General features: G+C 35.1%; 1 protein-coding gene across 1 annotated transcript; it reads left to right on the forward strand.

Moving 5' to 3' along the window:
- Positions 1-3278: 3278 nt before the first annotated feature.
- ccr9b (chemokine (C-C motif) receptor 9b) lies at positions 3279-6654 on the forward strand. Its single transcript, XM_042751896.1, is given in 5 exon segments — positions 3279-3310; positions 5619-5855; positions 5857-5938; positions 5940-6319; positions 6321-6654. Coding segments are annotated over 5 exon segments (1038 nt in total). The 3' UTR covers positions 6628-6654.
- The last annotated feature ends 9842 nt before the right edge of the window (positions 6655-16496 follow it).

Raw genomic sequence — 16496 nt, forward strand, 5'->3', positions numbered from 1 at the left:
TCTGTTGTATCTAACTTATACTGTATCTGATTAATATCATATTCTATAGACAAATTGTCACATGGAGAATGTTTTACAAAGGCAGTATCTACATAATCATAAGAATCCAGCAACACTGTACTGTTTTTTTTTTTTTTTTTTTTTTTTTTTTTTTGTGTGAGAAGGCAAACGTTTTGTAAATTCAAGTTTTTCAGGAGAATGCAATCATTTTTTGAGAGGACACAAAAGTTTTGTGGGCGAACATCTCATTGTTTTCCCATCTCCATGCCCATTATATAGGTCATTTAATCACAGTTTCCCAGTGTGACCACTTATTGCCATTATGTGACAACATGACCACCACTGGAAAATCAAAGCACAACATGAGGGGTTTAGAGTGTTATTTTTGTTTTTGAATGTTTGTTGTGTGATTGGGAGTTTTTTTTATTTTTATTTTATGTTTTATGTTCTCACGTAGGTTGAAAGATTACACTGTAAAATTATTTTATTTTTTATTTTTTATAAACAAAATGCTTAATATATTAACACAACTGACTTATACTTACCAATTTATTTCAATTCCATCACATTCAGCCAATTGTTTCATGTAGTTTCATTTTTCAACAGACGTCTAAATAATCACTTCACACTGAGACCATGGTGTTCTTTAGCATTCACTAATTTTATCACAAGAACAGGCAACAACAAAGAAAACTAAGCCACAATGTGATTGTTTTCTATGCTACTAGCTTCAAGTATATATTTAATTATTTTGTTTATCCTATTCATCTGCAGTGCCTTGTGTGAAATATAAGCAAATCAGCGCATTTTAATTGTTGATTGGGGTTATATGGCATTGCTAAAATTTTCGTTGTCTTGTGTGTTTGGTTTAATTCAATTTTTTTATGGGGTTTTAGTTTATTAAGGAACATTATTTTCCACATAATGTACATGTATATCTCATGTATAATCATGTATAATCTGTTGCACCTTAGCGTATTTTTATGCGTATATATGTCTACATAATGTAGAATGTGTACATACTGTGTATAGTGTATAATGTGTAGTGCTAACTAACTGTATGTACGTACATATTGCGTATAATTTGTATTGCTAACTGTATGTATGTCTAATAGTACACTGTGTGTACTGAGTAAATGTATGTGTATATTGCACATTGTCATCTGTATGTTTATATGTAAATTGTTTCTGCAATTTCTGGAGCACGCTCCAAAGAATTTCACTCACCAAGGCACATGTGCTGTGGTGATGTGACAATAAAAGTGACTTGACTTGACTTATTTTTGCTCCTCTATGCCCCACCTTTCTGAAATGCTTCAATTTTTACTAAGCTCATTGTTCTGAGAAGTGAATCCAGTGCGTTGTGATTGGCTGAATACCTCAAGCGTGTGACGGAAATGCTGCACCCCTTAACATACTGTGATGCCATCTCCCGGCACGACCAGACCACATCCACATCCACAGACTTGGCAACACTGGTCATTCCTGTGGAGGGGAGAAAGGCATCAGAACTTGACAGTCTCAACATTTACTGACCCAACCTGATATTTAGTTTTTTTTTATTTGTTTGACAGGGAAATGTGCACAAACAGAAACACACACATGGACACACATATATTTATTTATATATTTAAAAAAAAAAAAAAAAAAAAAAAAAAAAAAAAAAAAAATAGAATACAAATTCTCTCAAGGAAGTAAAAGGTCAAGTGCTCAAGCCTCCTTTGATGTCTACAGTCGTGGCCAAAAGTTTTGAGAATTACATAAATATTAGTTTTCAAAAAGTTTGCTGCTAAACTGCTTTTAGATCTTTGTTTCAGTTGTTTCTGTGATGTACTGAAATATAATTACAAACACTTCATACGTTTCAAATGCTTTTATCGACAGTTACATTACATTTATGCAAAGAGTCAGTATTTGCAGTGTTGGCCCTTCTTTTTCAGGACCTCTGCAATTCGACTGGGCATGCTCTCAATCAACTTCTGGGCCAAATCCTGACTGATAGCAACCCATTCTTTCATAATAACTTCTTGGAGTTTGTCAGAATTAGTGGGTTTTTGTTTGTCCACCCGCCTCTTGAGGATTGACCACAAATTCTCAATGGGATTAAGATCTGGGAAGTTTCCAGGCCATGGACCCAAAATTTCAACATTCTGGTCCCCGAGCCACTTAGTTCTCACTTTTGCCTTATGGCACTGTGCTCCATCGTGCTGGAAAATGCATTGTTCTTCACCAAACTGTTGTTGGGTTGTTGGAAGAAGTTGCTGTTGGAGGGTGTTTTGGTACCATTCTTTATTCATGGCTGTGTTTTGGGCAGAATTGTGAGTGAGCCCACTCCCTTGGATGAGAAACAACCCCACACATGAATGGTGTCAGGATGCTTTACTGTTGGCATGACACAGGACTGATGGTAGCGCTCACCTTTTCTTCTCCGGACAAGCCTTTTTCCAGATGCCCCCAAACAATCGGAAAGGGGCTTCATCAGAGAATATGACTTTGCCCCAGTCCTCAGCAGTCCATTCACTATACTTTCTGCAGAAGATCAATCTGTCCCTGACGTTTTTTTTGGAGAGAAGTGGCTTCTTTGCTGCCCTTCTTGACACCAGGCCATCTTCCAAAAGTCTTCGCCTCACTGTGCGTGCAGATGCGCTCACACCTGCCTGCTGCCATTCCTGAGCAAGCTCTGCACTGGTGGCACTCCGATCCCGCAGCTGAATCCTCTTTAGGAGACGATCCTGGCGCTTGCTGGACTTTCTTGGACGCCCTGAAGCCTTCTTTACAAGAATTGAACCTTTCCTTGAAATTCTTGATGAACCTATAAATTGTTGATTTAGGTGCAATCTTAGTAGCCACAATATCCTTGCCTGTGAAGCCATTTTTATGCAACGCAATGATGGCTGCACGCGTTTCTTTGCAGGTCACCATGGTTAACAATGGAAGAACAATGATTTCAAGCATCACCCTCCTTTTAACATGTCAAGTCTGCCGTTCTAACCCAATCAGCCTGACATAATGATCTCCAGCCTTGTGCTCGTCAACATTCTCACCTGAGTTAACAAGATGATTACTGAAATGATCTCAGCAGGTCCTTTAATGACAGCAATGAAATGCAGTGGAAAGGTTTTTTTGGGATTAAGTTTAATTTTTGGCAAAGAAGGACTATGCAATTCATCTGATCACTCTTCATAACATTCTGGAGTATATGCAAATTGCTATTATAAAAACTTAAGCAGCAATCCAAAATGCAGTGGAAAGGTTTTTTTTGGATTTTTGTAATGTTCATGGCAAAGAAGACTATTGGCAATGACTTTCTGTAAGCATTCTGATCATGTTTGAGAATAACATTTGGAGAACGTTATTTGCACTATGTTGCATGTGCCTGACGACCATCATATAAACTTTTTGCAACTTTCCTCCAATTTCCAATATTTTTGTAATTCTCAAAACTTTTGGCCATAACTGTATGTGTGCATGTGCCTGACGACCATCATCTAACATTTTTGTTTCACTTTCCTCTTTCTAGTTATTTTTTTTATTTTATTTTTGTTTTCTTTTTTTCTTTTTTTTTTTTTTATTTTTTTTTTTTTTTTTTATTTTTGTTTTGTTCCTGCTAGTCATATTATTCCTATATTAAATTATATTGATCATACAAGCATTACAGGTTGCCAGGTATGTTTACTAGTTTTTAAAAGGAATTTGTTTTCGTGACAGAAGCTCCGCAGTGCAACAGAATGACGGCGACAGAACAATAGTGAATTGTTTTTAATGTAGAGTCATATTAGCATAATACACCAAGAATACAGGTTATATTAAGAATAAAAGAATAAAAAATACAATTAAGTAGGTAAGGAATGACAATATACAAATTGACAATTGTATGTGCAGGTATATTACAATAGGCAGTTATGTATGTACAGGTATATTATGTGCAAACATTTAAGTGTACACTAAGTATGTGTGTTAGATAAATAAGTGTATGTGTATATAAATATAAATAGTGGTTGTGTGTTCCACAGTTATTATCAAGTGTTCATTAGATGGATTGGCCTGAGGGAAGAAACTGTTCCTGTGTCTGGTCGTTCTGGTGCTCAGGGCTCTGTAGCGTCGACCAGATTGCAACAGTTCAAAGAGGTAGTGTGCTGGATGTGAGGGGTCCAGAGTGATTTTGCCAGCCCTTTTGCTCACTCTGGATAAGTACAGTTCTTGAATAGAAGGGAGGGTTGTACCGATGATTCGCTCAGCAGTCCGGACTACGCTCTGTAGTCTTCTGAGGTCAGATTTAGAAGATGAGCTGAACCAGACAGTAACTGAAGTGCAGAGGACGGATTCAATGATGGCGGAGTAGAACTGTTTCAGCAGCTCCTGTGGCAGGTTAAACTTCCTCAGCTGGTGAATGAAGTACAACCTCTGCTGGGCCTTTTTCACAATGGAGTCAATGTGAATGTCCCACTTCAGGTCCTGAGAGATAGTGGTGCCCAGGAACCTGAATGACTCCACTGCAGTGCTGTTCATGATGGTGAGTGGGGGGAGAGCAGGGGGGTTTCTCCTGAAGTCCACTATCATCTCAACTGTTTTGAGCGTGTTAAGCTCCAGGTTGTTGAGAGTGCACCAGACAGCCAGCTCTTTAACCTCCTGTCTGTAAGCAGACTCGTCACCGTCCTGAATGAGTCCGATGAGTGTGGTGTCATCTGCAAACTTCAGGAACTTGACAGAGGGGTCCTTAGATGTGCAATTGCTGGTGTATGTGTGTCAGGATGGAACAAAATTTAGCGTTTGACATGCTCCAAAGGGGGTCTGAGTATGAAGACCTCTGAGGGGAGGGGGTAATGCTCTATCTGTTTGTGCAAGTTTTAGAAATGGTTGAAAGAGGATGTGGATGTGGTGTACTTGTGTGGTTTCTCCACTAGAGACACCTGCACCTGAGCTAAGCTGTGGAACGTTTCATAAATTTAGATTGTCAGAGCTCACTGGGGCGTGATGTCACACTTTTTAAAGGTGTTGTGGTCAAATTTATTTTATCTACTGTATTGTAGATAGAATGTTGTGAGAGTGTGTTGTGGAAGTGGTTGTAGTTTTTGTAGATTGTTGTCTGAAAAGACAGTGGGAAACAAACTTTTAAATTTATTAGTCAGCATTTTGACAAGTGATAACCTAATTTCAATAAAATAACATCATCAAACTGCCATGGTATGCAGAATTTAAATGAAAGTAAGAGAATTTAAAGGAATATTTAACACAAAAATTATTTACACAACCTCATATCATTTCAAACTCTTATTACTTACTTTCTTCTGTTAAACATGAAAGAAGATATTTTGAAGAATGTACAGGCCACTCTTTACCATATAATGAGAATTAAAGAGGGTTTTTGAGTGCCAAAATGATTTAAAAATAGTAATAATAACAATTATAATAAAGTATCAAGCTGACCACATGACTCATGCTCAGTATTGCAAGTTCACAAGTTTGCTCATTCAGTCCTGCTAGATAACAGTAAACTAACTTGGCTTGCTGTCCTCGAAAGGGGTCTTGAACCTGAGGCTTGGCTTGAGCTCCCCATATATATATATATATTTTTTTTTTAGATTTTTTCCATATTGGAGCTTGGCAATCCAAAACAGAGGCCAGTATGTTCCTAGAAACTATAAATCATACCTGGGTGGATTATGTAACAAAGAGTTGGTGCGACAGTTCAGTAAGACCTTCGAGCCCCCTTTCTACTGGATCATCTTTGTTGTGGGGGCTTTGGGCAACTTACTTGTTGTCTGCATCTTCACAACTGTGCGTAACCGCCTCAAGACCATGACTGATGTGTACCTGCTCAACCTGGCAGTGGCTGATCTTCTGTTCCTAGGCACGTCTTTTGGGAACTTGCCTGGGGTGGGTTTTCAACCATGATGTTTGCATGGTGGTTTTTGCCTGGCAGTGGCTGATCTTCTGTTGCTTTGGTGTTTGCCCTTTACATTGCTATCGTTCATGTAACCGAAGCACACAACTACAAAAACAAACGAATGCTGTATAGAAAGATAACTTGTGTTTTTGTGTGGCTCGCCTCTTGCTTCTTAGCGCTACCAGAATTTCTCTTCACTAAAGTGAAAAACATTGACTCCCAGAGCACTTCCTGTGTCATGGTGTACTCAATCACAGACAACAACCGTACCAAAGTCTTGGTGTTAGCTTTACAGATCTGTGTCGGCTTCCTACTTCCATTGCTTGTCATTGTGTTGTGTTACTCAGTCATTATTCGTAAACTCATGCAGGCTTGAAGCTTTGGAAAACACAAGGCTTTAAGGGTCATCTTTGCAGTTATGGCTGCTTTTGTTCTTACCATTCAGTGGATATCTGAGTATAGAAGCAGGCCAAGCCAACAATGCTACAATAACAAACTGTGAAGTCATGCAAAGCTTAGACATGGCTGGGCAAATTGTGAAGTGTCTTGCCTACACACACTGTTGTCTGAATCCCATCCTGTACATATTTATCGGCATTCGCTTTCAGAAGGATCTCTTCAGCCTGCTTCAGCACATGTCCTGTTGCCTGGGACTGGTCAACAAAAGCAAACTGCAACAAGTTCCCAAGAGGCCCTCTGTTATGTCTGACACTGACACCACCCCTGTTTTTTCTTTATAGACCAGCCTAGAGCATTGACAACCTTTTAAGAAACTTTGTCTACATTTGCAGAGTGTCATTTTTATAGAGTTATAGGTCCTTATAAATGCAAACATTTTTGGCCAAGGACTTTAAGATGTGCTTTATGATAGTATTATTCCTGTATGGATTGTGGAGACATAGATTTTGTAAATAGATTCTGTTCTTGAACATTTAACCACAATTTTGGCAAGGATGATTACAGTTAGAGCAGTGTAATGTATGCTATGGGTATACAATTATGATTTACTTTTACTTTTTACTTTTTAGAAAACATGTTGGGAATCTATCTATCTATATTTCATGAGTTCATTCACTTTTGGCCCCATGAACCTTTTGAACGAATTACAATTCTGTAAAAAATTACAGCTTGTGGCTGGTTATGAAAGAAATGTTGGACAATTAAAATTGTCTACATTATTATTTCAGTCTGTGTTTAGATCATAGTGTAATCATTAATCTTTAGTAGCATATTGAAATTTAGTAGCAGATGTAAGTGATGAAGGGGTGTGCATGATAAAAAATTATCCAAGTTGCCTAAAGTTGAAGAAAAACCATTAATATGTCCAATAGGACGGTATAGAAGTTATAATACAGACAACATGTGCTCAAGTACAATTACATTTATATTTAGTCATCTAGCAGATGCTTTTATCCAAAGTGACTTATAAATGGAAGCAATCAAAATCAACAAATGAGCAATGATATGCAAGTGCTATAACAAGTCTCAGTTAGCTTAATGAAGTAATCGTAGTAAGCAAGTGATTTTTTTTATTCAAATGATAAAATAAGAATTAATTTGGAAGTGATAAAATAAAATAAAAAGATAGAATAGTAAAATAATAGAGCAAGCTAGTGTTAGAAGGCTTTTTTTTTTGCTTTTATCAATTACTAATATAATAAATAAAAAAGAAAACAGATAGAATACAAAAAGATTAGAGAACCTTGTATTAGTTTTTTTTTCTTTTTCTTTTTTTTAAAGAAAACAAGCTGTTACTAAATAAATAGAGTGCGAGTGTAACAGGGGCATGTTTTTTTTAATCAAATTAGAATAATGAGTGCTATAGAGTAAGAGGGTCAATTTTCTTTCTCTTTTGAGTGTTACAAGCTATATATATATATATATATATATATATATATATATATATATATGGAAGAAGCTTCTTTATAAGATATAAATGATTGTTTCATGCAGTTAGAGATTTGCATTTATGAGATTTTTTTTTTTTTTTTATGAAATCATTTTTTTTTTTGTGGAAATTGTTTTTTTTTTGTTTGGTCTGCATGTTGTTTGTTTTTTGTTTCTTCATTTTTCCCTGTTTAACCATACTGCTCATTCTTATATGCCTGCACTGAGAAGAGCACAAGCAGTGTATGGCCTCCTCTGCTTATATAATGTGTGTGGTATCTGTAGGTGGTAGTGAAACTGGAGAATACTTGGGTTACCCTCCTTAAACTTTATCTAGAATGTGTTTTTCAAATCTCACCTAGTAATTACTTTCTAATATAACTTTTTTTTAGGTAGGTTGGTTTTATTTGGGATGTTCTTATTTATTTTGATTTTTCCTTAAACAGAATGTGCTGGGGTATCAGTACAATTTAATTATTGCACTTTTGAGTCACAATAGCTCCACCTGGTGGTGTATACAGTATTTAGGTTGGGTTTGAATCTGCGCTGAATGTTAGATAAACGGAAAACCAGTGTGAAACAAAAGACCACAACCAACAGTACAGGTGTGGCAGGCTAATAAGGCTTTAGTTTTTATGGTCAAGGCATATTTCTCTGCCTTAAACTGTATTGTTCTTTTTTCATCTGTATCAGGTCAATTACACAAGAGAGGGAAGTGGTGCAGAGGGGATCCCAAAAGCTATGAAATGAGAGTGTATTTCAAAAGTGGAGCAGCACCTGTTTCTCAGAGCACTCCATTCATTACAGAACTCCCCAGAGTATGTGTGTGGGCATGGTTGTTTATGTGTGGGATTTGTATGTTTGCTTAATTTTGTATGTGCCTGTGGCTTAAAGGAATGGTTCAGCCAAAAAAGAAAATTCTCTTTTACTCACTCTCATGTCATTTTAAACTCTTTTTTTTATTATTATTTGTGGAGTACAGAAGAAGATCTTTTCATGAATGTCTACATTTTTCATAGTCCATATGATTTCTTTTCAGCCTACAGTATATTCTCATGAAGACTCATGACGCCAAATCATAGTTTTGAGTGATGAACAGGTTAACTGAGTTTAAATATGAAGGCTTTACCCTGAATTTATCTGTCATTGCTTTCTCTTTTTTTCTTGATTCTCAGGATGGAATGATATTATGTTCCCGAACACCTCTTCATAAGCTTTCAACTGGTTTTCCTGGGTGCCAAGCCATCTCAGGATGTGTCATTCCAAACTGCAGTGCTGTTCTTATCATCCCTCATCTACTCATCCCCTCCATTTATAGAATCTTTCCCTCACATTCCCATTTCATCTCAGTCATGCTGCCGCCTGTGTGTGTTACCTGCGCTGTGATAAGTGTATTGGAAGATGGGTGTCATTTGTCACTGTTCTCCTCTGAGTGACAAGTGACGTGTACACACACACACACACACACACACACACACACACACACACACACACACACACACACACACACACACACACATACACACACACACACACACACACACACACGTTTACTCACCTGTCTAAATGGGGACATTCCATTGGCATAATGGTTTTTTTTGTGTATTACTTGTATATTTTTTGACATTACAATGGTTTTTATCCTAAACCTACCCCTTACAGAAAACTTTCTGCATTTTTAGTAAAAAAAAAACAACAACCTTTGTTTACTTTATTTTTATACCAGTTTTACAAATGAGGATGGGAGGTTTTTGGAGGTTTTGTCAGGTTTAGCTCACTTTTGGGTACAAATTTGTCTAAAAATTAGATCTCTTTAAAATCTTGATTGTTTCTTATTGACATAATTAATTTAGACAGATTCATTGACAAACAGGTCTCCTGATTTTTATTTTATTTTTAATTTTATTTATTTTATTTTTATTTATTTTATTTTATTTCTGAGAAAAAGACCATAGGAAAAAAAGACCATATCCTGAAATACGCATCTCCTGTAGAATTTAAAAAGAGATTTTAATGTTATCTGAGACTGTGCTTATATTTGCCAAAACACTGCAATCTGAAGTCAGAAATTTCATTAAAAATTCAAACATATTTTCAAACCAAATTATCTGCCATATTAATTTTAGAGTGCTACAAAATAATTTTATGTATTTTTTCCAAATAGATTCTGTTTTTATTTCCCCTAAATTAAATGAGAAACATCTGAGACAGAATTGACAAAACATGACTCTGTTGAAGGGATAGTTCACCATACTAAGAATAAACTTGACCAAAGTGACCATATAATGGATGGTCCCCAAAACTGTTCGGTTACAATTATTTATTTTTTTTAAATATCAGGTTTGGAACAACAAAAGGGTGAGATTTTTTTTGTTGTTTGTTTTTGTTTTGGGTGAACTATCCCTTTAAATCTCCCGAGCCATGATAGATATCTTTGAGCAATAAAATAGATTGTGATCATGACTTGGACACTAAATGGCATTTGAACATTGATGAACCAGAATATATTTATTTATATGATTGTTCTGTATTACCATAGTATCTTCATCAATCGGTTACCTGTATACACTGGGGTGTATCAGAGGAATTTGTTCTTGGGAGGTCATAACCCGTCCTCTAAGACCACCTTTTCCTCTGTCCAAAAGACAGGCTGATGTTTGGAGTTTTTTCTACCACTCCTTAGTCTGAGGATTTTTTTTTCTTTATGACAAGCACAGCCCCTTCAAACACCATAGTTTAGGATCCAAGACAAAAAGCCTAGGTTCTCTTTAAACAAGAGTTGATGTTAACCATGCAGATTGCAGTTTGATGAAATATTACTAGCAATTCTCCAATTGATAGCTGCTCCAGAGGGATGTTAGTTCGCCTTTCAGCGAGAGGAGTTACTGTAGTGGACTTGCACACAACAGTCTGAGACATGTGATTCATCAAGCATCACAGTATCAGAACGGGTGGCTGTTATTGGACCTAATCACTCAGCTGATCAACACAATGTTGTACTGGCTATTGTGATCAAACAGAGGACACTCCCCACCCACAAATCAATCCACACATAGTAAACTTTTGAAAATAAACTGGACAAACACGAGTGAAAAGGACTTATCTAACATCTATGATTCTTTCCTCGCTTTGTGCTTTGTTTACTTTAATGTGTGTAAAATGTGACAAATATATCCAGCCACACTGAGTGTTGTGTATCTTAGATTACAGAAGTAGGCATACACAATATAGCAGTGCCATGTCAGCGAATATTAAATATGTAATTTATCATGTTCATTTCCCATTACCTCTGCCGTCATCTAACACTAGCTTAAAGTTAATCTTTTAAAACACTGATAATTTAATAGCACTGCTAAATGTAATCTTTAGCAAATCTCAAATGTTTTCATATTGTGACGTCTAAACTTATAGCATTTAAAAATCAGCCATTTATTGCCACAACATGTAAATTATAACATGTAAATTAATTATTGGCTTACATTTATCAGTCAGAATTACTATTGTTAGATCCTTATATAAAATAACAAAGTTGGTGTGAAGTTTTGGAAAGTAGTTTTTAGTAATTTATTGTGAGAACTTTCCATACTGTCCAATCCCACATTAAATGAATAATTACAAAGTTAATCAATATTAGAAATTAATAATCTTTATGTTCCAAATTACATAATCTCTTCTAAAGTGACAGAAGACACTAGTGAGAATGAAATTAGCACTCTTTGACCCAATATTCAAATACTTCCTATCAGTAGCCTACAAGCGTGAAATAAGATTTTCAGTGGTGGCTCATAAAGTTTGATTTGAGTTGCTGGTAGAAGTGACCCACATTCTTGTGGCAACAAAGAAAAAGTCCAGGCATGAAATACACTTATATAAAATCAGAATATTGATAACTGCCTTGAGTTTTATTTTTTATTTTATTTTATTTATTTATTGTCTGTAGGACAGTATAACCAAAATACTTATATCAGTACAGCAGTACCCAATAAAAAATGACAAAAGGGGATTAAAATGTGCACGCTTGCTTGCACTGTGCTCATACAGTACATAGAGATATTAATAACCTCTTTGGGCTATTGCATCAATGTAACGAGAAAGAACGTGAGAAAGCGATGACACAAAAGAAAAATAAAGTGAGTCTGAGACTAAAATTCATGAATAAAAGAAGAAGCTGTGTGGAACCAGGGGCGTATAAAGGTCTCACACTTTAGCAAAATTAGCACGCTTTTCCACTGCTGTCCATTAGATTATCAAATTTATGCCACACAGGGCTCAGCAACCTCTCCTTTTTCATTTCTCCCCTCTAATCCCTGTCGATAAGACACAACTCGCATACCACTTTCATTATGCTGTCATTTCAGAACCCCCCCTCGGGATACTGTCAGTCAGAAAATTACTTAAATAGCTGAAGTGGATACAGTTTTGCGTTTATTATTTTTGACAGCCTCAAAATAATCTCACAAATATCCCTTTTGATTTTAGGGCAGGGTGAGGGGCAGAGTGCGCTGTAGTGGTTTGAGTTTTACACTAATAGATTATATTCACAGACACCAGAAACCTCAAGCAGTGAGACGGAGATATCCCAATATTGTGTGAAGTGAAGAAAAGGAGATCTCCACCAACTGCACTAAAATAATGCATCTTCTCCACTTGTACTGGCTGTTTTAGGTACAAGAGCAATGCTTTCTCCTCTTTAGCCTTTGAGCATTCAGTGGATTAGTTCTCAATAATCTCTCCTTTGTGGAGTGTATACTGGGTTCAAGATTGAACACTTCAAGATGAGAAATCTCATTGTGTTAACCAGCTGGTAATCCCCACTGAGTCTTTTCAACAAAAAACAAAGCAAACAAGCAACAGCAGAGTTAAATTGCTGACTACCAATTCATGAATGACAGGACTGGTGAAAGCTGAAAAACCTGTCAAGTGATGTGACGTGTAATAAGTCTTCATAAGCACAGGAAAGAACTATGAATTGAGGTTTCTGTAATATTTGTATAGTACATATTCTTGCCACTTTGTTATTTGTCCTTTGTTCTTAAATGCAGCCAGTCAGACTTCTTATTATTTCTAGTTACTTATTAAGTTGTTTTGAGAGTGTTTATTTAAAGGAATAGTTTGGTATAATCATTTACTTTTCTTTTTTTTTTCTAGTTTTGAAAAACTTTTGTCCAGTCCAAAAAAAAAAAAAAAAAAAAAAAAAACATAGAGAAGACTTTTGCAGACTGTTATGAAGTTTTTTGTGGATTTTTTTTCCCCCAAACAAACAGACAAAATAAAAAAAAAAAGGTTTATAAGTACTTGGTATATATTTGGTATATATTTAACTTGGTACATGTGTTTTGGAAAGTTAGATTTTTTTTAAATATTTTTAATATTTTTCCTTTATCATGGCAGTAGGTCATTATACCTCGATTGTTCGAGAAGCTGCTTTGCTTGCCAGATTCATACATAAAAGTGTGCGCAATCTTCAAAAGTGAATCACCACGTGTTTTTCCCATTCACTGTATGGTAAAAAGTGTTTTATTGTATGTTATTGTTTTTAGTTTTGTTTTGTGGTGTGTGTCATTTTGAGTTGTTAGTCATTAGGTATTGATTTTTGTTTGGTTGGGTGAGATCAGGGGCTCAAAGTGGGCCAAGGAGGGACCTGTACCTCTTTCTTTCTCCTCAAGAACCGCTCTGGCACCACTGCTGTTTTTGATGTGTGCTTTGGCTCTTCGAGTATATATCTTCGGAATATGTTCTTGGGAGACCAACGGTTACTTGCCTCCAGGCAAAATCTCAATCCCTGGGATCCAGCTCCTCTTTGATGTTTTATTTTATGGTTTCGGGTGAAGATAACCAATCCATGTTCTTGCTTTGACTTACTCTTTGTTTTGTTCTTTTTTTTGTATGTTGTCTTTCTCATCCATCTCTCTAAGAGAGATTTACAAAGAGTGCTGACTACCTACATGTCTATATCAGTTTCTCCATCCACTTCAGCAGAATGGATGATTGTGAGTTAACAAAATAGAAAGGTGTATCATGTGTTATCTGTGTCCAGAACTTTCAGACTTATTTCAGCCATCTGAAATAAAAAAACACTTTGGAACAGAAAACATTATTCATAACGTCAGTTCCAATGAATTCCAAATGCACCAAATCCTTACATGTACAATGAACACACATGAATGTGGCTTTTGTAGTTGACATATATAAATGTTAGATGTTATGTGTAATGGATGGTCTTGTTCAGAGGGTTTTGCTTGGCTTGTTCTTTTTTCCCCCTTTTTTTTCTACATTTACCTCTGTTTTTGGTAACTATAAATCTGCAGCTGGGTACATTTGTTAACTGGTTGTTTTGAGCTATATTGGGTTTGTTTTCTGCTGGGTACACTGGTTGTTTTGAGCACATAACTTTGCATTTCCCCCATCTCTTCTCATATTCGCAAATGTTCGTGTATGTATATATATATATATATATATATATATATATATATATATATATATATATATATATATATATATATATGTATATATATATATATAGGATTATTGTCACTGAAGTTGAAAAGCTTAAAAAAAGTGTCATGGGTACATTAAATTTCAGCATGATCTATGCATACATTATTGCAAGCTCTTTTTATTTTACTCTAACAGGCTTAAATTGCTGTGAATGCATATACGAGAACCACATGTTTTATGGTAAATTGATTTTGATCACTAACATACCACACAACCATTATCTTATTGGATTTTTCTTTCAAACAGACACATCAGTTGCCTGTATGGCATAAAATTAACTCTACTTGACTTAACTTGTCGGCCACACGCGCAGTCAGATCCTGCTTAACAGATTAGAGAGTGATTTTCAACTGTGAAAAAATCTGTTACTGCCCCATTGATTGATTGTGGGCCCAGAAGGTCTTTTTTAACATCCTAATTTCCCTGTATATTGATTATGTATATTGATTAGGAATAACAGGAGGCACATTTCTCCTTTCAATGTTTAAGTTTAAGTTAATGTGTAAAGACAGAGTTCTTTCCCGTCCAAGCTTGTCATTTTATTTCTTTTTTTTTGTTAACAACTGTTTATTGAATTTTCTTCTGTGAACAGTAGTATCAAGCAAAAAGCAATTGTGCAAATTTAGAACCCATCCCAACCCATCCCACCCCTGGTAGAATAAGGATAAAGAAGAAAAATAATAAATGAATACATAAAGTAAAATAAATAATAATAATAATAAATTAAGTAATATTAATACATAAAATACAATAAAATAATATTTACAAAGATTTTAGAAAAGATGACATGACATTAAAAGATGAATGCCATAAATTAACAGTTTTCACATTAGACCCATGTATACGAGAAGTTGAGAGTTCCATCGAGATAATGTCCAACAAATATACCGCCCAGGTTCGTCTGTCCATTGTGTGAGGAGGATTCCAATGGTTGACTAGCAATTTTTTTGCTGCAGTGAGAGCAGCTAACAGTAAACATCTTTGTTGGACGGACAAGGTGAGGTCCCAAAAGTCATTCATGAAAAAATGGCGTGGAGTCAAACAAATCTCAGTACCCAACAAATAAGAAAGGTCCTGTGAGAGAAGAGTCCAAAAAGGAGAGAGAGAAGGGCACTCCCAAAAAAAAAGGCAAAAATGTGCCTAAAGATCCTTGTGAACAGAGATTGCACTTAGGAGAAGATGACAGATCCATAAAAAAATGTTTCATTGGAGTCAAGTAAACCCTATGCAGCAATTTCCAATGAATCATTTGGTGGTTAGGGTTTTTAGAAGACAGTTTAAACATTCCCCAGCTTGTCATTTTATTTCTCACCCCAAGATCGATGGCTGTGCTGCTGAAATAATGCAATGAGAATTAGATTTGAGTTAGATGGAGTGATTTATTTACTTAAACACAGACATATTACATATTATGTTTTGATTAGTCAGACAACAAATATGGATGCAAAAATACACTTTTTTTAAGCTGAGTTGCCAGAGGTTTATTTGCTTTAAAATATTTATATTATATTTTAATTTGTGATGTGGTTTTATGTTTAATAGATGTTGTTAGATGTTTATTAAATTTTTGAATATGGAAAAGGAATCACTGTTTCAAAGATGCGTACATAACTTTATACCCACCTTTTTATGCTATTATTATATCTCAATTTTACCCTATATATATATATATATATATATATATATATATATATATATATATATATATATATATATATATATATATATATATATATATATATTATAATCATTCACAATCAGGTCACTGAAAAATACATAACAGGATTTCTTTAACATGATAAATTACATCCCAGAAGCTTATATTAATTGCTTTGTTTTCTGTATTAAATGTTTAAGTTTTATAGTTATTTTGTCATAAAGTGTATTTATTTATTTTATATTATTGTTATTATTACAGAAAGACAGTTAGATGCATTTAATGAAAATGACATCAGTGGATACTTTATATTTATTTATTTATTTGAATTTGTGCTTGGAAGTTTCAGAACTCTCTTAAACAATATTTCTATCAATTTTTTCAGTCGTTTTTAGTGTTTTCTTCTCCCAAAGTTCTTGTTTTCCCAAAGTTCATTACTATATATATATATATATATATATATATATATATATATTAAGTTTCTAGTGTAATTTTAAGTTAAGTTATTTAACTAATTTAAGGTACAACTCTTAAGAATCAGCTCCTTTTGAATGTTTGCTTGGTATC

This window comes from Cyprinus carpio, chromosome B24 (assembly GCF_018340385.1).
Source record: "Cyprinus carpio isolate SPL01 chromosome B24, ASM1834038v1, whole genome shotgun sequence".
NCBI classification, from domain to species: domain Eukaryota; kingdom Metazoa; phylum Chordata; class Actinopteri; order Cypriniformes; family Cyprinidae; genus Cyprinus; species Cyprinus carpio.